General features: G+C 43.8%; 1 protein-coding gene across 2 annotated transcripts in view; it reads right to left on the minus strand.

Moving 5' to 3' along the window:
* Positions 1-23792, minus strand: part of NHSL1 (NHS like 1) — a 451367-nt gene extending 427575 nt beyond the window's left edge. The window contains exon 1 of one of the 2 annotated variants that reach the window (XM_030198527.1): positions 23260-23792. In XM_030198527.1, the coding sequence (XP_030054387.1) occupies positions 23260-23533 (274 nt within the window). In that variant the 5' untranslated portion in view covers positions 23534-23792. The remainder of the gene's footprint in view (positions 1-23259) is intronic. The other variant, XM_030198528.1, reaches the window with a different exon arrangement.
* Between the last annotated feature and the right edge of the window lie 695 nt (positions 23793-24487).

Consider the following 24487-nt stretch of genomic DNA (forward strand, 5'->3'; position numbering starts at 1 on the left):
AAAGATGGTGAAACAATGCAACAAGGTAGTGGCCAAAATCAGAACGCTGCTAGACTACATATAGAAGCATAACCAGCGGAATGGAGAAGGTATTTATGCACCTGCAGGCGATCTCTCACTAAGCAGACATAAAAAGACTAGAAGTGGTTCAGAGGAAGGCAACAAAAATGGTATGGGATTTGCATTAAAAGTTGTATGAGAAGAGACGAAGACCTGAATATGCATATCCTAGAGGGGGAAAAAAAGGGATAGAGGAGATGACTCACTTAAATACTCGACAGGTATTAATATACAAACAAAATCTCTTTCAGAGACGGGTAAGAAGTAAAAACTAGAGGCCATGAATTGAAGTAACAGGTCAGTCGACTTGACAGTAACATCAGGAATTACTTTTTCATGGAGAGAGTCATGGATGCCTGGAATAACCTACTGGTGAACACTGTGGGGACAAAAGCAATGACAGAATTCAAAAACGTGGGGGATAAACACAGAGGAACTCTATACAGCAAGAGGATAGCATCAAAGTAAAAGTTAAATGACCTCCACACTTTAAACAGGGCATAGAGGGGTGGGTGTAAGCTGCACGGAGCAGAAGGTACAACTCTGGCCACCTTAATGGGCAGATTGGATGGACTAAACAGGTCTTCATCTGCCATCAATTATGTTAAACTAGTAAAAAAAAAAAAAAAAGCCCGTTTCTCATTGAAATGAAACGGGCGCTAGCAAGGTAATCACCTTCTGCCATTAATGTTTTTAAGGGAAGTTCCAGCGTCCCCCCTCCCTCCCTCCCTCTGAATTCCAGGGTCCCCCCTCCCTCCCAGTTCCAGGGTTCCCCCTTCCTTCTTCCCAGTTCCAGGGTCATCGTCCCTCCCTCCCTCTGAATTTTAAAAGTCATCCTGACTTACCTCGTCGGGATTACGGTGGCCGGCAGCAGCGGTAAAAAGCGTGCAGGCTCAGCACTTACTTCAGTTTTCCCTTCTCTGTCTCTCAGCTCTGGTCCCGCCCTTGCAGAAACAGAAAATGAGGGTGGGACCAGAGCTGAGAGACAGAGAAGGGAAAACTGAAGTTAAGTGCCGAGCCTGCACTCTTTTTACCACAAAAGGTAAGTCAGGATGACTTTTAAAATTCGGAGGGAGGGGGCCTGGAAGTGAGGGAGGGACGATGACCCTGGAACTGGGAGGGAGGGGGGATGCTGGAACTGGGAGGGGGGACAGACGACGACCCTGGAACTCGGAGGGAGGGAACGAACTTCAGGTGGGTGAATATTATATGCAGCCTTCCCTTCGAGGGTGGGGCACAGAGCGAGTGCGAGGCCTGTGGTTGGTCCCTTCTCCTCCTGATGTCGTGTTTCTTTCCCTGGCAACTATACAGAGTTCCCTCGAGGGTGGGACGACTACGAATCCTACGAACACTACATGGCTTCACTGCCACAGAGTCAGCTTCAGAACGTTGGAGGTGCGAATTATTATATTAGCTGGTGTTTTTGAGTACATCTCCTTGTACACGCACATGACATTAGTGTCTTAATTATTGTACACAAACATTGCTGCTGATCAAAAAATATTTGCACACAACTAGGGAATATACTATCAAAACTCCTCTGCACCAAGCAGGAGGCGACATCCTCCTCGTCATCTTTTTCCACTACAATCTATTAAAAATATCACTCACCTGCCCGATTTCTCTTCAGTGTTAGCTCTCTTCTAACAGTTTTACACTGACTCCCTATCTGCTTCTACTTTCAAACTACCACTTCTCACCCAAAAGTGCATTCACTCCATGGCTCCTTATTACCTCTCCCCTGATGACCTCCATCCATCACAGAGGCTGCTGCTATCCGCACCCCCCAACTCCAGATGGCACTTTGTCTGGCCTGGAATGAATTTCTGCTGAAGGTGACTCAGAGACCACACAAAACACATCATTGAGACCGTTTCTAAAATTCAAATCTCCCCCACCCTATTCCAATCCTCTCACATTAAATCTAGCATTTTGCCATTCGAGCTGAAGGCTGCATAAAAACTATATGTAGCTTACAATAGCAAAATCCCCACTATTCCAGCTTGAACCAGGAGCGACGGCACTGCCTTTGATCACAATTACCAGAATCAGGCCCATGATTTACTGTCAGACGCTGGACCGGTGTAGATTTTTGTTTCTCCTCTTGTTGCTATTACTACTATGTAAATACTTCTATTTCAATAAATAAAATAGCACAACTAGATGTACACAGTGCTGGATGGACACAAAATAAACAGTCCCTGCTCCACATGACTTACACTCTGGTTGAAACCTTTGCATTTCGATAAAAACATGCTTCTAAACACATGAGTGAATACATATACACAAGCAGAAGTGGTAGCATCTGGGGTAGAAATCTGAAGGTGTCAAACTACTCCATTACTCATAGTTCTGAAGGGCTAACATCCTGCCAGAATTTTATTTTATCCAAGCAGGAAGAGGAGAAGCCATGTACTAGTACATTACAAGAGAGCAACACTGTGCACTTCCTGCACTGCGGGCAGCAAAGCAGAGGGGGGGGGGGGGGAGAGAGAGAGAAGAGGAAATTGAGCACAATGACATGGAGAAGCCTTTGGAGGTAGCACTGCATTAAGAGCAGCAGCCCAGGCTCAGGCCAAATTACCAAAACTGTTACTCCTGGTGGGAGTTCAGCGCAATGTGTAACTCTGCACGGCCAGCAACAGCAGCTGCATCCCCTTGCAGCAATCAAGCGGCAAGGAGAGTTGGCGAATACCTGCACATTGGGTCACATTAGGGTTACCATATGGCTCGGGTTTTACTTCCATTGCTTGAAAGCAATGGAAGTAAAACCCAGCTGGCTCAATCCATCCTCCTTTTTCTGGAGCCATATAGTAACCCTAGGTCACATCCTCCTCCTCCAACGCAGTTCAAACCAGAAGTCCAGCCCAGGACAGCAGAGGAGGGGGCAACATGCAGGACATTACCCAATGTGTAGCCTGTTGTTGTCTTCTCTGCCATGCTAACAGGGAGGGGGGCCCCCGGTGGAGTGAGCTGGAGAGGTGCCACTGAGGAGAGAGAGTTGGATGTGTGCTGAGTGGAGGGGTAGAGGGGGGAAAGCAGAAAAAACAGTAAGAAGTGGAGCTATGTATATGGGAAGGAGGAGAGAAAGAGAGAGAGAGAGACACACACACACACACAACTAAAACAGGGAGGTGTGGGGGCAGTGTGAAAGATTACTGGCCCTGGATAAAGCTAGGCTGAACCTATCAAGGGAAGGGAAGGGGTTCAAGTTAAGCTCGGCAAGTGGGAGGGTGGAATCTGGAAAGTGACATAGCCAAGAAGGAGAAGACATTTCAGGTCTGGGGGGCAAGGTGGAATTCTGCACAAAATAAAGTTAACATTCTGTATTCTTTGGGGTTTTTTGTGCAGAATTCCTGCAGGAGTAAGCTATTGCTATAAACAGGCCCTATTGCAACATGTCACAAGATAATTTTGGTGCTGAGAAAAATACTACTATGATACGTATACAGTGCTCTACACAAATAAGTAGGGGATTATAAACTCTGATGAGTTGATTGTTACAATATATGCAAGACAAAAAGGGATTAGGGAACTACATTTATTAAGTGAATGATTAAAATAGCGGTGCTGAACAGGTGTATAAGGAGTTAAAAGTTTTAAAAAGCAGTCTCAAAAAGGTGGGCTTTTGCCTGGATTTGAATAGGGTCAGAGAGGAAACAGGATATACGGACTCAGGAAGTCAATTCCAGGCACTCAGCACAATGAGATGGAAGAACAGAGTCTGGAGTTGGTGGTAAGAGAAGAGAGATTTACCTGAAGAGTTCCCGAGGAGGGGTGTAGAGAGAAGACAGATACTGAGAATCAGCAAACCGAATGCAAATATAAGTCAGTAACAGCAGTCTGAATCGTAATTAATAGAGACCTTTGGACAGTGAAGCTATAGGTTCCAGTACAGCAGTTTAAATTAGGGAATATAATTTTTTTTTAACCATTTTAGGATTTTATCATACAATAGCAAAACATAAATGCAGTGCAACAAGTTGCTAACACAGTTCAAAATCCTAAACCTTCCCCCCCCCCCCCCCCTGAAATGGGAATATAATTTTTAGGATATTACAAGGAGAAAATAACACGGGGATGGGAACCCACAGTAACCGCAGGGACAAACTTTGTCCCCGTGTCATTAGCCTGTTATTTATGTTCGAGTGATGCACACGACAATATTTTGATTTTCTGGAAAAACAAGCAAACATGCTGGCCACAACTAGCAAAATTTGCACGGGAGATCCTGTACATTCATTTATTATTACATTTGTATCCCACATTTTCACACCTATTTGCAGGCTCAATGTGGCTTACATAGTGCCGTAAGGCGTTAGCCAAGTCCAGCAGAGAAATGAATACAGGTGATGTTGTGGTCGAATAGGGTACATTAGGGTCAGGCACAAAGTGGTTCGAAGAGAGGGAAGATTAAATAATGTCCAGTATGATCATTGGTTTTACTGTGTAGCAGAATGTAGGCATTTATGTTGGGTCAGTAGGGTACGCCTTTTTGAATAGGTTGTTTCTTAGTGATTTCCTGAAGTTTAGATGGTCAGAGATTGTTTTCACGGCTTTTGGTAGTGTGTTCCATAGCTGTGTGCTTATATAGGAGAAACTGGATGCATAGGTTGTTTTGTATTTGAGTCCTCTGCGGTTAGGGTAGTGGAGGTTTAGGTATGTTCGTGATAATTTGGTTCTGTTTCTGGTTGGTAAGTCTATGAGGTCTGTCATGTATCCTGGGGCATTGCCGTAGATAATTTTGTGGACCAGGGTGCAGATTTTGAAAGTAATACGTTCTTTAATTGGGAGCCAGTGTCGTTTTTCTCAGAGGGGATTAGCACTTCCGAATCGTGTTTTGCCGATTATCAGTTTTCTATTGGTGATTTAGAAACAACAGTTGCACAGCATATTGTATTGTAAAATGTTTTACCAAAAAATCACAATGGACTAATTTAATTCATTTTTCCAACTGGGTAATCACAGAGAACAGCAACCTTTGCGCCATGTGTGGTAATGAAGAAATAAATGAAATGAAATTGGGGTAGGCATGGGATGCAACGTATTTGCATTTCAACAAAGCTTTTCATATGGTCACACAAAGTAGAAAGCAATACATAAACTGAGCAGTCTGTAGGGTGGACAGATTAGTTGAGTAGTAAAAATGATATAGTGACAAACAGATTTGCACTGAACAAAAGTGCTCAGCACAGCACCTCAAGAACTGAGCCAGTGGCAGATTATGTTCAATCTTTGTAAGAGATTTGGCAAAGAAGTTAGGACGACAAAATGTGGTTTCCGTAGGACACCAAGATCTACACTAGAGTGGACATCCAAGAGGAAGACGACGGAACAAAAAGTGGCTGACTGCCAGTGATACATTTGGAGTACATGAGTTCAATACGATGGTGCGGGATAGAACAGTGAGGAAAAAAAAATGCACAAGGATTTCAAGATCGTGAAACAGTGGGAAAAGTGGTGACTAAAGCCAGACGAATGCTAGGGAGAACAGAGAGGGATAAGGAATAGAAAAAAAAAAAAAAAAGGAAAACATTATGTGGTTGGACAGGTCACTGGTATAGGATGCTGCTCTGGAGACCACACCCTCTGTAAGGACAGTCAGGCTGGAGGGTAGTCTATAGAAAGCTAATGAAATGATGCGAGATAGGAGAGAGACCTACAAATGCCTGAACAGTATTAAAACACAAGCAGCAAACATTTCTCAATGGAAAGGAAGCTTTAAAACAAGCTAGTGTGACAGGAGGCTCTGCAGGGATAAACGCGGAAGAAATGACAGGAATTTAATCTTCACAAAGGATGGTGGGAAATGTTCGGTATATCAAGTCCCGTCCTCTTTTCCTTACTGTCCTCCTGCCTCCTGGTGCAGGAAGTAAAGGCTAAACTGGTAACATTTCAAGGAAGCTTAGGACAAGCACAGTGGATCTGCAGTTGCAAGAAAAGTGAAGACAGCAAAAGAACAATCTAGAGATTCTGCAAGCTACGGCACCACCTGACTAAAAGAATAAGTGGACAAAAAATGGAGAGTGGTAGGGGTTAATTTAGCAGGCTACACATTAGGGGGTCAGTTGAGTGTCTGGCACCTCTAAGTCCTGGCTACAGCTGACCCAGTAGTAATTGGATTGAGGCAGCAGCAGCTCAAACCGTTAGCATGTTATTCCAACCACTATCAAGCATTAAGAGATGATCATTTAAAATAATTCAAATCATTAGTAAAAGCAAGAATTATGTCTAATTGATGTTTTTCTTTGAGATGGAGGAAAAGACGTCAGATGCTCGACTTGTCAATAATAAAAGCTCAAAAATAAAATTACAACACCCGAGAAGACCAGCCAGATCAATAAAACGGGCTGATGGTGGCCAAAGCATCACAGGAAACCAGATATCCAGCAAACAGCTACACTACAATTGCTAAGCAAGCAATTAGATTACCACAAGTCTTGAGCTTAGATGTGGAAAGAGAGTGGGGGGGGGGGGGGTCCGGGTGAGACCTAAGGTGGAGATCTTGTACGTTCTGACTAAACATAGTGGGGCACGGATAAGGAAGGTGACCCTGCTCTGAATAAGGAGTCATTTACAAGCTGTCACCTTCTACAGCCAGCAGCTGGGATCTATCCTTGTGGTGTAGCCAGACTAGGTAGGTGGCTTGTCTTTGCCATTATTAACTACTTTTCTGTAGTTGTTCTCAAAAGCTCATATCCTCATCTTGATATTAATTCATATGTTTCTCCAATAGAAAGGTCTCACAGTCTGCAAAGAGCTACCGGTTTCAGCTATGTGAGCCGTATCTATGAACACAAAGCTGGTCTTAGACAAACACAGACAGCAGGAAATCCTTCCAGAAGCTGCCCAAATTGCAAAGCTAAGGAGGCCTAAACTCTGTTTTCAATCAGCCTACTCTGAGGCTGTGCTATCAGAAGAAAACTTGTTTACAAGGACATTATTGTATTTTTCTGTGTGTAAATGTTTTACTGGAACCTCTTCAAAGTCTTACACCCACACAGTGCCCTATTTTGCAGGCACCAATATAGCAATCGAGGTTTTACTCCAGGACATAAAATAGTGCCTGTCAGGTTTATCTCTCACTGGTTTCTCTCTCCAATAAAACCATGTAAACTTATTCTAGTCTTGTACACTGGAATAATAAATTCTAATGACACTATAAATATCTTTCAAATGAAAAAGAATCTGAGATGTGAAGAACCCTATATAAAGAAAAAAATTATTACTTCAGGAAGGAAAAGCCTGGACAAATTGATAACACAAAAAAAGCCAAAAAAGGTGATCTCAAACATTTTTTTAAATTTATAAATCAACCAAAAATCAAAAGACTAACACTTATTAAAGAGTCCTTCCTTGTTAAATATTCAGTATTTGATTTATGTGGGATATCATAAAACAAACTTGTCACTTGACCTGAAGATACAAATGGTCACCTTGCCACAATTCACATCATATAGTAGAGCCAACAATTTTATAATCATTTACCGCAAGATTATGTCATAGCAAAACATCAATAAATTAATTTTTGAAAAATGTGATATACCGCTCATACGAGTTGGCCAAAGCAGTTTACAGCATAAAAACAATAATAAAAGAAATTGAAAAGAATACCATTAAAAAGATGGACCATTCAGTGGAGGAGTAGCCTAGTGGGTAGTGCAGTGGACTTTGATCCTGGGGAACTGAGTTTGATTCCCACTGCAGCTCCTTGTGACTCTGGGCAAGTCACTTAACCCTCCATTGCCCCTGGTACGAAATAAGTACCTGAATATATGTAAACCACTTTGAATGTAGTTGCAAAAACCTCAGAAAGGCGGTATATCAAGACCCATTTCCCTGCCGTCACTAACTATGTTACTATTCAAACACACAAAGAAAAGGGTGGGGAATATACATATGGTGTCAACCTCTGTAGGCAGTCACAAACAGAAGAAAAACATCCACAAATAGGATGCACCAGGTAAACAACAGTGAAGGGGAAAAAAGGAGAAACTCCTCACAGATGGTGTCCAAAAAAACTTCCTTTATTTCAGTAAACTTCAAGACCTATAAAGGAGACCCAACACGACTCGTGTTTCGGCCCTACTGGCCTGCATTAGGGGTCTAGGAATTTCTTATATCTTACACTTTCACAGAAGAGTTCATCAAAACAAGTCTCCACTTGGTAATCACTGAAGAAAAAGATCAAAAAATGCACTGGTTGTAACAAAAAAACAAACAAAAAAAAAAAAAAAACAGCAAATATTAGGTAGAAACAGGACATGATTTAGTGTGTCCAAAGACTGCTAGAAAAATTAATGGATCTTTTAAGAGTTGTTTAAATTTTGAAAATGAAGGTTCTGCTTGAATAGAAGCCAGGAGATCATTCCATAATTTTGAGGCCACAAAAAAAAAAACCGTGGCGTAGCGTGTTAAATCATAATGAGCTATCTTAAGTGATGGTATAGACAAGCGATTAGCATCCACTGAACTCAGAGTACGATCGGGGTTATAAGGAATGATTAAAGAAGAAAGAGATAAGGGTCATCCTAAGTGCAAAGTTTTGTGGGCAAGGCAAAGGGTTTAAAAAATAATAATAATAAAAAAAGAAGAGGGCGATAATGGAAAGGTACCAGTGTAATTTTGCAAGGAAAGGAGTAGCATGATCAAACTGAAGGGACTCTACATAACAATCTAACAACCGAATTCCGAAGGGCCCGGAGTCTGGGGACCAAAGATTTAGATATTCCGCAATAGACTGTTACACTAGTCTATCCAAGATATTAGGAAAGCCATGCATCAGTATTTGTAAAGCTTTGGGATCAACAAAACTGCGGATAGATTTTAATCTAAGAATAAAGAAACTTGACCGGACTTTATTAAGGAGGCTACCCGTGGAGCAAAAGTCAGATTTTAATCAACAATAATTCCAAGATATCTAAAAGGAGGTAACTACAGGAATGGGATCTGTGAAAGAGAATAGGAGTAAGACGAGGAGTGGGATGAAAACCTGTGATCCAAGAAGTTACTGTTTTAGATGAATTAAGAACCAGTTTGTGATTATTCAGCCAGTCAGCTAAGGCTTCTAGGCAATTTTGTAACTGAGGTTCGGGGCAATGTGATATGGGAAACAGCGCACTTATCCGAGCTCAGTTGACAATCCCAACGCTACCGTTTGCCTTTTTCAAGAGAGGGTAATGGCTTTCAAATGAATTGAAAAGAACTTCAAGACAGCGTTTAAAATGGTGTCAGCGTATTAGACAGTCTTGCATCTGGGCAGCAGGCTCTCCTAAAAGCTTGTTTTGGTTGGTCATTTTCCAGACCTTAGCCTTTCTTTCTATACAGTTGTCTCCAGTGTGTTCCTGTACAAGTCAGTCCATGACCCCAAAACAACAGGGCATCACTACATAAAAGAAATGATCTCACTGAGAGATTCCTATGACACTGAAAAACATGACAGAGAGAAATGACAACCCCAGAGGAAAATACTTCCTTGCATTACTCTAACTTCCTGCTTTCCTTTCTGATCGCATTCTTTCACACACAGGCACAGTATGTCAAAGGCAAAATGTATCCTACCTGCCACTAAGCTTACACAAACGAGAAAACTTCACTTGGAAAATGCATGATTCAAACTCTGCTCACAGATGTGTTTCTTTGAGGGAGCACCCGATTCATCTTGGATGTGTTTGTATGGATCAGAGAGCTAGAAGTTACATTGAGGGCTGACTGACTAAGCAGATGGGGAGAGGAGTAAATGAATGGATGGGGGTTATGAGCGGTGGTAGGAGAGCCAAGTGTGTTAGTCAGTGGACGTGAGGTTTACAGTCAGGGCTGTGGAGCCAGAGCCGGCGGTGGAGTCAGTAAAAATGTAGCGAATCCAGCTTCAAAATCAAAACATTTACATTAAAAGAATAAATATATTTTGAGGTCTATTAGTCATAATTTTGTACATAAAGAAATTTATGTTTCTATAATTAATCAAATTTCTCTTACATAGGAGTCCGAGCAGACAGCAGAAAATAAAGGAGTCAAAGGTTTGGTGCAGGACTCCACAGCTGTGCTTACGGGTGGCAAGATGGTTTTGTGAATACACTGATGCAGAGTGAATGCTGATAAGTGTGATTTAAAGACTGCTGCAGAAAGGGTTTTGAGTGCTCCCTGTTCCAGATCCCTTCCCCCCCCCCCCCCTTCTTATTTCACCAGCACCACTGCAGTTTTTTTGAGCCTCCTTCTGCCCCCTCTCCCACCCCCGGTCAGTAGAGATGGGAACTTCACCATAATTCTTCTTGTTCCACCACAGTCAGGTCAGCAGCAATCTTGTGCTGGTACTGGTGCGAATCTTATCACACTCCTTGTACCACTGTAGTCAGCTCAGCAGTAGTGTATCCTTCTGGAGGGAGTGGAAACTTCACTGGCATTCCTCTCCTTGCACCACCGAAAACCTCACTGGCTCTTCACTCCCTTTCTCCAGTATTTCTAGAGGCAGGGCCTGGCCCTCTTGTGCATACATAAGACAACCCTATGTGTACAGATGGCTGGACAGACAAATCGGTAGTATTGCCTATTATGAGACACACCTAAAAACCCAGGGATAGAAGAAAAAAAATTTTTTCAAATCTTGAATGCGATTCATTGGCTCAAAGGCCGTACCATAAGCTATCACAAGTACGATAGAGTTTCAGTTACAGAGGTAGCCCCAGTCATCAGAGGATAGATCACATGTGCTACAGCAGCCCTTGCTGACCACAGGCTGAGAGCAGTGGTGCTGGACACTGGAGAGAGCAGTCTTGCCACGTACTGGGCATGAAGTAACACGCTTAAAACACAAAGAAAAGATTTTCGGATAGATACTTGAAAGATCTTTATAATTATAAAGGCAGTTAAATGCCAGCACAAATTAGCTAGGGAGGTGGTGGATGTGCTGTAAAAGATGTCCTTCTACATTTATAGCCCACATTTTCCCACCTATTTGTAGGCTCAATGTGGCTTACATAGTACCAGAGAGGCGTTACAGACTCCGGTGTAAACAAATACAAAGTGATGTTGTGGTACGATAAACTTCATGTGGCACAGCCACACTAGGGAATCGTACAATGGAAGAGTTGTGTTATGTCCATTACCTTCTTTAGTTTTGTTGTGTTGCAGAGATCAGGCATTTATGTTGGATTGGTAGGGTATGCCTTTTTAAACAGGTTAGTTTTTAGTGTTTTCCAGAAGATTAGGTGGTTTAACAGCTAGAGACACTTGGGTGTCTAGTCTTCCTTTATTTTATGCTCAAGACTCACCCCACCCCTCCAATTCACCACGGGCTCCACTCTCCTGACACATATCCGGGGTACTGGAACCTCAGCAAGTCTATTCTACCAAATCCATTCGTGTAGAGCAGCGATTCCCAAACCTGGTCCTGGAGGCACCCCAGCCAGTTAGGTTTTCAGGATATTCACAATGAGAGATTTGTATGCAGTGAAGGCACTGCATGCAAATCTCTCTCATGAATATTCATTGTGGATATCCTGAAACCCTGACTGGCTGGAGTGCCTCCAGGACCAGGTTTGGGAACCACTGATACATGCAGATAGGTAGACACTTTGTATTGCTGAACACATCTAACTGCAGTGGAGGGAGGCAATTAAACCTTTTAAAAGTATGTCAGGGTTGTTGGGCAGTTCGTAGTGATGTACATGGTCATGCAGGGGGATCTGGATCTGGTTCTCAAGTCAGCATTTCTGCTCTCCAAGATGATGAAGGCTGGGAATGTAATCACAATGTTTTTAGTTCAGAATTTACGAGATGCAAATATTCAAAATTACAAAGTATACTGGGCCCTGCTGTGACTTTTCCAGTCACTGGAACTAGCTACTCACCTTTTTTGTAAGTGCTTTCCAATTTTAAAAATTAGTTCAATTATTCACTTTCTAGTCTAAGGGAAAAAAATACAGATTTAGATAAATATACAGCCCTAATCTATATGTAACGCGTTAATGCTATTTAATGTGAGATAAATGGCATCACTCCCCCACCTACAAACAACATCCAGCGTTGCTTTACCTCTTCAGTACTCTGGCAGCCCCCTCTCCTCTGCAGCTCCTCACAGCTGCTGCGTCTCACCTAGCCCCAAGCCTCTCTCTATAACAGGAAGTTCTGTCAGAAGAGGCAGAACTTCCTGTTACAGAGGCTTCGGGCTGAGTAAGAACAGCATGCTTTCAGAGCAGCAACTATGAGAAGCAGGGAAGAAGGAGCCACAGAGGAGAGGGGGATGCCAGAAAGGTAAGAACTAGATGCTGCCAGAAAAAAAAAAGGAAGAGAGAGAGAGAAAGATACGCAGGGGGCATTGGTGGGAGAAAGCATTAGAAAATACAGCCTTAGTATTAATCCTGGTTACAACTGAGCTTTAAGTTCAAAGGAATGCCCCTTTTGAAACCTGCACCCAATCTTTTCCCCCTTGTCCAACGTAAGTACCATCTGCATACAGCCAGTTTCAAGGATGGAAACAAGAGTCATAGCATCTTCTGCTGGCAGAGGCAGCAGGCACAACAGAATCAGGATCCATCCTTCTGGTGCTGCTTGTTTCTGTAGTGCTATCAGGGCAATTCAGCAATCAAGGTAATGAGGGCCTGTGAAATGGGTGAAGTGGGAAACAAGTGTGAACAGGGAAACTCATGAAGAAAAGCAAAGAAACTGCAAGGACATAAAGAGGGTATTTTACTAAAGCTTAGCTTGAGTTATCTGCAGCAGGGCCCATTTTATTCTTATGGGCCCTACTGCAAATAACTCGAGCTAAGCTTTAGTAAAAGACCCCCAAAGAGAGCAATGGCAAGAAGGGATACACAACTGCCGAACAGAAAACCTGACAGATGATTTATCTGGCCAACAAGCCTCCCAAAAAGGTCCTGGCTCAAAGTGATGAGTGGCATTCTTTTTAACAACCTAAGATAAATAGGATCTGATGAATATTAAGAAGGGGGTTTTAGCACAATAAGTTCCACCATGCGAACAGCAGAAACTAGTATGTTTTTAATCATGTAAAATAAGACAGGTAAGCTTGGCTTGTTCCCTAAAATTACCCCCACAGGGGAAATCACACAAAGCATAGCTCCTGTCAAGAGGAGCCTAAGATACAATAACATCTGTCTGCACACTCGCGGGAGGCATTATGTACATTGTTAGAGCAGACAGACACACAGATGCACTCACCCACCCACTCATCAACCCCAGCTGTTTGGGGAATGACTAATTTCCAGGATGGAAAGAGAAGCGCCCTGACCCAGCAAGAGAAAAGCTGTTGATAAAACAGGCCTTTTGCTCAGAGACAGACTGGTAAATCAGGTGAAAGCGGTCACGGTTTTATTTTATTTATTTTCCTAGCTTCTATACCACTTGCAGTAAGTCTAAGCGGTTTACAAAATACAAACCAAATATAAAACAAATACAAATTACAAATAGTCAAAACAAAATTAAAATTGAAAACACTGTCTGCTATTATTAACATGCTGTTACTGTATAATACCACTTCATTTATCTCTGTTCTATTTCAACAGTTACAAATATGTCTCAAATAAAGTCGTTTTCAGAAATCGTTTAAACTGTGAAGCCTCTACACACAAACGTAGCTGCTCCTTTAAAGAATTCCATAAGAAAATTCCAGCTACAGAAAAAGCTGAAGACCTTGTATCATGATATCTCACATCAACAGATGAATCAAGTGAAAGCCACGTTGCTGTCTCAGATCTCAAATGCCTACACAGATGCTGCACAGAAAAATAATCCTTCAAATATTGTGGAGCTGGCAAATAAATTATTTGGTGAACAAAAACAGAGAACCTTAAACTGTATCCGAAAATGAACTGGTAACCAATGTAGTTTAAAATTTTTTTTTTGAGGGGGGTAATATGTGTCATTCTAGATGCTCCAGTATCCAACCTTGCAGCTGCATTTTGTACCAACTGCAATGCTCTAAATCCCAGATGCCAACCATAATTTTGTGAGAGTGCAACCTAACCAGAGTATCCGACCTAGGCGTAACCTAAACTTGTGCAGTATGAGGAGACATCTACTGCTGCTGGTGTCTCTTATGCTTTAAGAGGGTAATTCTATTTCTTGTAATTTACTATTTCAACTTTACAATAGGTCGTGTAAGTCCAAGGAGGTGCCAACAGCCCTAAAATCGAGACACACAAATGTTTACGTTGGCTTTATAAAACAGTCACAGTTTAAGTACTCACATACATTTGCACCTGTTCAGCAGTGGGAGTAAATGTATGTACTTTTTATTAAATATGCACCTACTTCATGACTGCCTGCAATCTGCCCAAACACATCACACTATTTATTTATGTTACATTTGTATCCCACATTTTCCCACCTATTTGCAGGCTCAATGTGGCTTACATAGTACAGTAAAAGCGATCGCCAATACTGGTATGAACAAATACAAAGTGAGGTTATGACAGAGTAATGATCAATATGATAGATGCATTAGAGGCACACGATAGACGCTTTACAGGCACATACCCCCCCCCCCCATTCTACAATCCTCTACACACATTGTTGCGCTGCACACGCAGATTACAGAACAGTGCCAGTTACATGCGTAACTTGATAAATTAAGTGCTAATTGGCACTGACAAATAACTGGCTATAACTGGAATTACTTAGTGCAGTTATGCGTGTAACTCATAAGTACTTAAGAGTTACATGCATAACTGGCAGTACTTAAGTATTGCCATACCGGGATAGACCGAAGGTCTATCAAGCCCCGCATCTTGTTTCCAACAGTGGCCAATCCAGATCACAAGTACCTGGCCAGATCCCAAAACAGTACAATACATTTTATGCTGCTTATTCTAGAAATAAGCAGTGGATTTTCCCCAAATCAATTTTAATAATGGTCTATGGACTTTTTCTTTAGGAAGCAAGCCAAACCTTTTTTTAAACTCCATTAAGCTAACCGCTTTTACAACATTCTCTGGTAACGAATTCCAGAGTTTAATTACACGTTGAGTAAAGAAAAATTCTCTCCGATTCGTTTTAAATTTACTACTTTCTAGCTTCATTGCGTGCCCCCTAGTCCTAGTTTTTTTTTGGAAAGAGTAAACATGCGATTCACATCTACCCATTCCACTCCACTATTTTATAGACCTCTATCATATCTCCCCTCAGCCGTCTTCTCCAAGCTGAAGAGCCCTAACCGCTTTAGCCTTTCCTCATAGGGAAGTCGTCCCATCCCCTTTATCATTTTCGTTGCCCTTCTCTGTACCTTTTCTAATTCCACTATATCTTTTTTTGAGATGTGCTGACCAGAATTGAACACAATATTCAAGATGCTATAAACTTAGCATGTAAATCCTTTAGCTAGGGGGGAGTGGACAGGTCGGGGGGGCACACCCAACACTCACAATTAACTGACAGCATTTAGATGCATTTACACCCATAAGAGGTCGCACCTAGAGTTAAAGCTCCTAAATGTGCACTTGCACTAGAATTCTATAATAGCAGTTACATGCTTAAATTTCGTTATGAACTTTGCACTTCACATACATACTTCAAGCACCTAATTTATTCAATCTGTACACAATTATCCTCATAGTCCCTGGGATAACTTTATAAAAGCCCTCTTCTGTAGGTACAATAGGCCTACCTACGGTAAAATGTTTATAAAATTGACCCCTAAGAGTACCCTGGAAACAGGTGTGACAGAAGCAGCAAGATGTCAGCAGTTCCAAGGAGCCAAATCCAAAGTCTCTCTCCTTCTGGCTTTTCTGCCAGTCATTCTAGCGAAATGAAGAGGTAACCAGTTCACAGTGGGGATATATTGAGAGCTTAGAGGCTGACCGAATTTTGGTTTCACATTAGTCTCCAAAACCAACCCAAAAATGCTTGTGCATTTTCAGCTGAAACAAACTCTCCACCTCCCACTCCCATCACTGCCACCATCCCCCCAACCTTTCTGCCCTCCCACCACCCAAAAGCCTTCTCCAGGCCTATCTTTAAATAGTCTGGAGGTCTAGTAGCTTCTGCTAAGCAAGAGTGATCTCCAGTTGCTCTTCCCCCAGAGATTCCTCAGCCAAAATGGCTGCCAAGAGTGCCACCGTGGCAATTTTGAAACTGGAAGCAGCATATGCAGGAGCAATCTCCAGTTGCTCTTGCCTATACTGTTTCTAATCCCAAAATGACTACCACGACCTCACACAGCAGTCTCATAAGGCTGCGCTGTGGGAAGTCCCGGCAGACATTTTGTCTGAGGAACCTGCGGGGGGCAAGAGCGACTAGGGATCACTCTTACCCACAAGAAACCACTAGACCACCAGGCTGTTTAAAACAAAAAGGCAGGCACAGGGAGAGTGGAGGGGTTGGGTCAGGTGGCCTGCCAATTGGCTAGACCTCTGATGGGGGGAGAGGTTTGATATGACTGGCAGCTGCTGGCCCAGGACAACCTGCGAGGTGCCATTTTTGGTTCTGGCCAAAACAGAGTGGCAAGTTTCGGCAGAGGATTCAGTTTCAACTGGAACCAAATCCATCAGTTTTGGTTAGCCTCTAAAAGATCTACTTAATATGAAACATTTCTGGGGTACAATTCATGGCTGACTTTAGGTTGTCCGACAAAGACTGGTATGCCAGAGTGCATACATAAAGGAGTATTTCTTTCTCTTGAAGGCTGCACCATGTTACCCATCTACAATTAAGCAATTCCAAGGAACTGAGAGCCAGATGCACAAAACCTAACGAGCCCACAACTTGCGTTTTAAACTGGTTCCAGGCGGTTTAAAATGCAAGTAGTTTACCAGGGCATGCACCAAGGGCATTCTTCCTGTCACGGTAGCAGGCAACGAAAACGGAATGCGAAGTATCCAAAGGCTATTATAATGAGCTGCAGTACCGTTGCAGCTCATTATAATGAATGCACTACCGTTTTTCCCCGATTCCCTTACTGTGGAAACCCTAACGTGAGGTCTGCACCTCTCGTTAGGGCTCCTGTGAGGGAATCGGAAAGGAAAAGAGCCCAAAAAAAAGGGAAAAAAGGGAAAAAAAAAAAAGCAGCGAGCGCATGTGAAGGGCGTCCTTTATGGACGTACTCTGCTTGCACTTGTGAGGGACGCCTTTTCGACGTTTTTTTTTTTTTTTTTAGTTTTGTCTCCCCTGCGCTGCTCACCTTCTGTAGCAGCGAGGAGAAGGGATTAGGGAATCGGGGACCTGCAAGTCGATCCAGAGTTCGGGACGTCCCTTTCCATTATGCTCCTCTTCCAGGTCTCTTCAGTCAATCAGAGTGTGTGTAGCTGACACCAGAAAGCTAGATGTGCTTTGATTGGCTGAAGAGACCCAAGAAGAGGAGCATAACCGAATGGGACGTCCCAATTCTCCAACTGGCTACCGAGGTAATGGTGAATGCAACGGAGCTACAACGAGTAGCTCATTTGCATTCCCTTTCCTTAGTGAGTTCCCGTTCCCTACCGATTCGCTATGGAATCGGTAGGGAACGGGAATTACTGACGACTTTAGTGCATCTTCCTCTGAATTTCCCTTTTTTTTTTTTTACACAAGTTGAGGAGCTACCAGTGCATGATCAGCACAGCAGGAGTGAGGAGAATCTCTGCGCAGGCAGACCATCTCTTGGCTTAGTATCAAGTAATGAAATCCAAATGAGAAGCAAACACGAAATCTTAATAAATCTTTAACAATCCCATTAACAAGCTTGCTAAATGCGAATATGCCTAATGAGCAAAACAAGAGAGAGCACCATCACCGCTATTAATCGCAGGCTGGCACAGCCCCACAACCACTGTGCATGCTTAAAAGGAACCCCCACTGTGAAAAGAAGGCAAACTCCCTACTTTCTTAATTGTCCTGTTTTCCCATCTTGAATAGACTGTAAGCTCTGTCCAGTAGGGATTATATATGTATTTGCATACAACTCTGTGTACATCTGGTAGGAGTATAGAAATGATAAATAGTAATATCTAGTCAAGTCCAAGTGGTCACTGGCAGGTTTTTGCAAAACCTTTTAGGGTTGCAGAACTGACACGTACCAGAGTTAAACCTGAATCAAGCACGCCCATCAGCTCAAAACGTTTCCCTGTCAGTCTTGAAGAAAAAAAACATTGCACATATGCAACCAAAGTTATAAAACCATACTTCTTTTGTGAGCTGCCTCCTTTCATCTTCAACAATGTTCAACAAGCAGAAAACCCATCAGGTCCAAAGGAAGACTATTAGCTTGTACTAATGGTATACTAAAAAGAATCTGCCCCCTTTACAAGGTCTTGATGGCACCATTCAGGAAAGAAAGATTTGCTTGATGGAAGCCTAAACCCTTGGCAGGCACTTCCCACACAGGGGATTCAGTGACCCATCAGAGCTCTTTGTTCACCTAATCTTTATTTAACAAAATCAAAGCTTTGTCCTGCCCCCCCTTCCCCACTCTGCTCCCATCAAATATTTTCCTTCCCTGCTGAATCATTGTTTTTTGTCAGCTGGCACAGCCTTAATTTGGCCTTGTCACGTTATAATAGAGACATGTTCCCTTGAATATGAAAATCCATCTGTCCAGCATCTCAAATGCTTCCTGTGTTTTCGTAATGTGACAAATGAAATTTAATGAGAGGGGGATAGGGATGGAGGGAGAACGAGAAGTAAAACTATCTCCATCAGACCCAGAACTAGGCATCCACCCCCTCCCATCACTCCTCCCTACAGACCAAATAAGATAGAAACATGAGGGCAGATAACGGCCAAATAGCCCATCCTCAGTAACCACTAACTCCTCCTTTTCCCAAGGGATCCCACATGCCTGTCCCACGCTTTCTTAAATTCTGACACAGTCCTCACCTCCTCAACCTCCACCGGAAGGCCATTCCATGCAGCCACCACCCTTTCTGTGAAAGACTATTTTCTTAGATTCCTCCTAAGTCTATTTCCTCTTAACTTCATCGTATACCCCCTCAATCCAGAGTTTTCCTTCATTTGAAAAGGCTGGCCTCCTGTACACTGACACCACTGAGGTATTTAAACGTCTCTATCATATCCCCTCTCTGTTGCCTCTCTTCCAGAGTATACATGTTGAGGTTCCTAAGCCTGTCCCTAAATGTTTTTATGACAGAGACCGCCTACTAATTTTGTAACCACCCTCTGGGTCAACTCCATCCTGTCTATATCTTTCTGTAGGTGCGGTTTCCAGAATTGCACGCAGTACTCTAAATGGGGCCTCACCAGAAACAAGGGCACCATCACCTCTTTTATTCCTGCTGGTCATCCCTCTCCTTATGCACCCAAGCAACTTTATGGCTTTGACTCAGTGGCGTACCAAGGGAGGGCGGTGGGGGCGGTCCGCCCCGGGTGCACACCACTGGGGGGTGCCGCGCGCCTGTCGGCTCTTCGTTTTCATGCTCCCTTTGCACCGGAACAGGTTACTTCCTGTTTCGCGGCACCCCCCTCCAAGCAGTGTGCACCCGGCGGGGGGGGGGGGGGGGGGTCATGTCGCGCTGTTCCGGGGGGCGGGGCACATAGGCGATCCACCCCGGGTGTCAGCCTCCCTAGGAACGCCACTGCTTTGACTGTCGCCTTTTCTACCTGTTTGGCCACCTTAAGGTCATCAGACACAATCACCCCCTCCCCCCAAGTCCCACTCTTCTTCTGTACACCCCCCCCTATGCTGGACCCCAAGTGCATGACCCAGCATTTCTTAGCATTAAACCTTAGTTGCCAATTATTGGACCATTCTTCAAGCTTCGCTAGATCCTTCCTCATGCTATCTACACCCTCCGGGTTGCCCACCCTATTACAGAGTTTGGTATCGCCCGCAAAGAGACGAACCTTACCAGAGTCCTTCCGCAATATCACTCACGAAGATGTTAAAAAAAAAACGGCCTGAGGCCTGACCCCTGCGGTACACCACTGATAACAGCCCTTTCCTCACAGCAAGCTCCATTTACCACTACCCTCTGTCTCCTCCCACTTAACCAGTTTTTAACCCAGTCACTTTAGGTCCCATACCAAGGGCACTCAGTTTATCAGTCGCCTGTGCGGGACCGTAAGGAAAGTGCCACTCTGAATTTTCATCTGCTGCTTGAAAATTCAGTCATTTTCCCACTGCTTGGGCAGCTGCCCCTCATACCCACCAGCAGAGGTTAGAGGACATAATTCCTCTCTCAATGCTGCTACATCTCACTAGAAAACACATGGCAGATGAAGCAAACTTGTAAAAACAAATCCCCCTCCCCACTTGAATAATACGGACTTAAAGCAGCAACAGCTGTGTAATAAATTTCTCTGCTCTCCCTTCTCCTTTGGTACATTCTTATTCCTATATGTTTATTATTTTATCGTGTTCCTTGTATGCACCTTTCATTACAGCCACATGAAATCTTTTAAAAACTGCTCTCTCTCAACGTTACTCTGCAGCAGGCCAGGCTGCACTTAAAGTATTAGTGAGCACCAGCCCCACAGTGCAACATGGGACCTGGGGTATGCCCAGGCACAACTCCTCTCAAACTCTTTTGTCTCATTTCCTACTATGTTTCTGCTGTGGTTCATAGGGGTTATGCTACGTTACGCAAGTTGAAGGTAGTTAGTTTGACTTTAGTACATGCATTATGTATGTCACAGCTAGTTTAAGCAAATACAATATTGGTGAAAATAACGGGTGTACAGTTGAAAAAAACTGCAGACTTTGCAGAACACTGCGATACGGATTGTGTGGCGGGCTCGTAGGTCTGACCATGTTACACCTTCGAATGGGTATAGGGTTCTTTTTTTAAATTGATGGTTCTTATGCACCAGATTTATGATGAATGGGTTCCTTCTTCCCTGGCTGCATTGTTAATGTCCTATGTTTCTGTCTGTAGCTTACGTTCTGCAGTGGCATTGTTTTTGGAGGTACTACCGTCAATCAAGGCAAAGCTGATTGTGACTACAAAAAGCACATTTTTTTATGCGGCACCTGTTTTGTAGAATGTGCTTCCAAAATTCTTGCAGTCTGTGCAGTTGTTGCTAAGTTTTAAGAGGCTTTTAAATGCTTATTATGCAGCTGAATTTGATGTTTCTCTTCCTGCAGATTAGTGGGTTTGATGTTTTGGATGTCTACTTTGTATTTTTGCTTTTATTGTGTGAATGTGCTTTACTATTTATATTTGGAGTGCCTTTCCTTCCTTATATTTTAATTTTCGATTGCACATCACTGATTTCATGTGAATTTTCGCAGTATAACAAACTTAATAAACTATAACCACAGTGACAAGTACAGTGACACCACAGCTTATTTAAATTCAGAATGGGGGGGGGGGGGCTGGCCTGTAACAAGGCTGCAGCATGATGAAACATCAGACGCACCTCAAACTCCACTGTCAAGACCAGTATTTTTGTAGAGGTTTTCTTGAGGCACAGACCTACAGGGCTAGGGAATTCCTTCCTTACCAAAGAGCAGCACAAGAGGAAGCTCGTCTGATCTTTGACCAGCAAGTGAGGGGGTGAAAGAAAAATAAGATCCCCCCCCCCCCCAACACACACACAAACGCCTAATATTACAAATAGGCCAGTAGCAGAAGCATTCACTCTCCTTATTTTAGCTTTGAAATCAAATGCACACCAGAAAGAAAGTTACATCGCTGCTTACTCCAAATGCAAAAGGAGCCAATCAGAACATTTTTGGTTAGTACTGATATTCTGAAGTACAGCACTGTGAAATGGGTACACTGTTGAGAAGGGAGTAACTTTCCTGACTCTGGTCAGAAATAGTACTAGCAAATTACACTGCACTGGTACAAAGCAAGTTTCAATACTGTGACTATAATGCAACAACATTAGATAGGAAAACCAAACCATAAAAATGTTTTGGCCTTTCTTCAAGTTTGTCATCGCTAAGGCTGGAGGGAGAAACCCAACAGCGTTAAACTAAAAATTAAACAGTTCATCTTGCCCAAGCAACATGTCTGAAAATCTAGGAGTTACCTAATGACTCCAAACGATTAACACACCAGTGTCAAACCTTTGCAAGGCACACACATAAATTAAAAATATCATGATTAGCCTAAGTCCCCTGTCCCAGTGCAGATCTCCCTGCAAAAACTGATTCTTTAACCAGAAAGCTTGATCTTCAGATTGGTCACATTCCAAACACTTTTGTGCCTCCAGCAGAGTGGAAAGATTAGGCACAACCCTTCCTCCCCAAAAAATAAAATAGGGCCTCCATCTCAAACGGCCAGGAGCTAATAATAGCTCAGAGATTACATCCGATTTCAAGAAAGCCACAACAAATCACATAAAAGGCATTTCCCAAGGTGTGAATGATCTTTGACCAGGGGAGGGGACAAGCACTCAAACTTGATGCGCGAATGTGAATCAGAACAATTAACGCTTATATAAGCGTCATCCTATTGTGACGTAACAAGCATCTGGACACACTTTGATCACTATACGAGATCACTTCAAGTTAGTTGACAAATTCACCTACGGTTTCTGTGTGGAAAAAAAGTGTGGTAGCCGTGTTAGTCCACTTTGAAAGGAAATCAAAAAATAAAACATACCTTTTTTATTGGACATAACTTAATACATTTCATTGTTATGTCCAATAAAAAAGGTATCTTATTTTCTTTTCCATGTTTTATTTTGTTTGATTTCTATTGATTACCTGTGGGGGGGGGGGGCGGGGGAAAGTCTACAAATAAGGTGACCGTCCAATAAGAGAAAGGTGACAACACGCTTTATGTTTTCTTGTACTATGCTCTCTTTCTCGAGACAAAAAAAATGAAACATATCATCCTTGTTCCCTTTTCCCGCTTTAGCTAGGGTCAAGGGCATCCACCGCACGCCAAGGACCGTGACAACAAGACCCCCCCCCCCTCCCTCCCTCCGTCTGATCAAGTACCGCACCTGTCACACCTCGGTACGTACCAGCCAGAACGTCATCAACCCACATAGGATTGACATCTTCAGAACATGGGTGCCAACATACAGGGGGGGGGGGGGGATTAAACAATACAAATGACCCTCTGTAGACCCAGTAAAAGAGCTCGCTCAATATCTGGAACATCTAACGACACCCCCAGAATTGGCTCTTATACAGAGCAAAATGTAGTGGGGTGGGTTTCTTCAAAAACAGAATCGAACCAGAACACACCCCCCTCTCTCCAAGCAAAGACTGGAAACCGTGGGAAAAGCAACTCTAAACAACGAGAAACGCGTTTAAACACTGCACCACATGTTGCCCCCCCCCCCGGTACTCACGCGTTTTGACCCTGCGGTGGTCGAGGCGGGTGCAGGCTGCTTGTAGGGCTCCGAGACGGCGCTCCAGGCGGGCTCCGCGCTGCCCCAGGACGGTCGCCTCCTCCTGTAGTTCCGCGAACAGATCGGCTGCGTGGCGGGACAGATCCGAGAGCTGCCCGAGCAGCAGCAGCAGCGCCCGCACGCTCTGGCCGCTCAGCGACCCGTACTCTCCGCCCGCCTCCGGCGCCAGCAGCCGCAGCCCCAGCCGCTCCACCGTGCGCTTCGGGAAAGGCATGGCTGGCACCAGAAAGTTCCGCTCCCTCACCGCATAGGCAGCGATCGGTGATCAAACGGCGCTCGGGCTGCGCTGCTGCCACATGCCGGCGACTGTCAGCTCCGGGGGTGGGGGGAAGCACTGCACACGGGCAGCAGAGTTTGCAGCAACAATATCAAAACAAAAGCCAGGAAGAAGACATGTGTGTGTGTGCAAGTCCGGAGGAGGAAGTGAAAAAGTTTGGGAAAAGTGCCTCGGCCGGCCCCTTTCACGGCTCGAGCAGCACCCGGGTTTCAAATCGAACAGGACGTAGCCCGCCTCCTTGTTGGCAAAACCTGCTCCGGAGCGCACGGCGAGGGAATGGCTCAGGCACTACACACCTGGGACTCCCCTTCGGCTCCTTTGGGCAGCGGAGAGTGGGGGGATACCGCCACCTACCTGCCGGCTTCCCGCCCACAAGACAACAGACGTCATTTGAACTAGGAGAGATGGGGCAGGTAATTAGAGACAGGCCTGTGAAACATATGATAGGAGTGACGTTTTCCCTCAGGTTAATCAAGCAGGCTGATCCAGTCCTACTTTTTTTAACCTCATATGTTTAGAGGGTTTTTTTGATCTTCCCAGTGATTCCACAAAGAAAATCAGAACTACACCTCCCTGCATGCACTAGGTGGGGAGGGGGGAATGAACAAAGACTGAATCAGCATGTTTTCATGACCTGAGATGAGGTGGCAACCCTGAATTACTACTACTACTACTAAATAAACTTAAGGTAGGGGCAGTCCAAGACAGTCTGCTGCTCCAGTTCCAATTAGATTTAATTGAAATATACATGCATAAATTTAGGCACAAGTTCAAAAAGGAGGTGTGGAAATAGGCGGGGGGGAGGGGATATGTACATTTGCATCATGTTTCAGTTGGTGCAAATGGCAGCACCTAAAGTTAGCCACGATTCCTGGGTGTAAGCATTATTTG

This window comes from Microcaecilia unicolor, chromosome 3 (assembly GCF_901765095.1).
Source record: "Microcaecilia unicolor chromosome 3, aMicUni1.1, whole genome shotgun sequence".
In the NCBI taxonomy this organism is placed as follows: domain Eukaryota; kingdom Metazoa; phylum Chordata; class Amphibia; order Gymnophiona; family Siphonopidae; genus Microcaecilia; species Microcaecilia unicolor.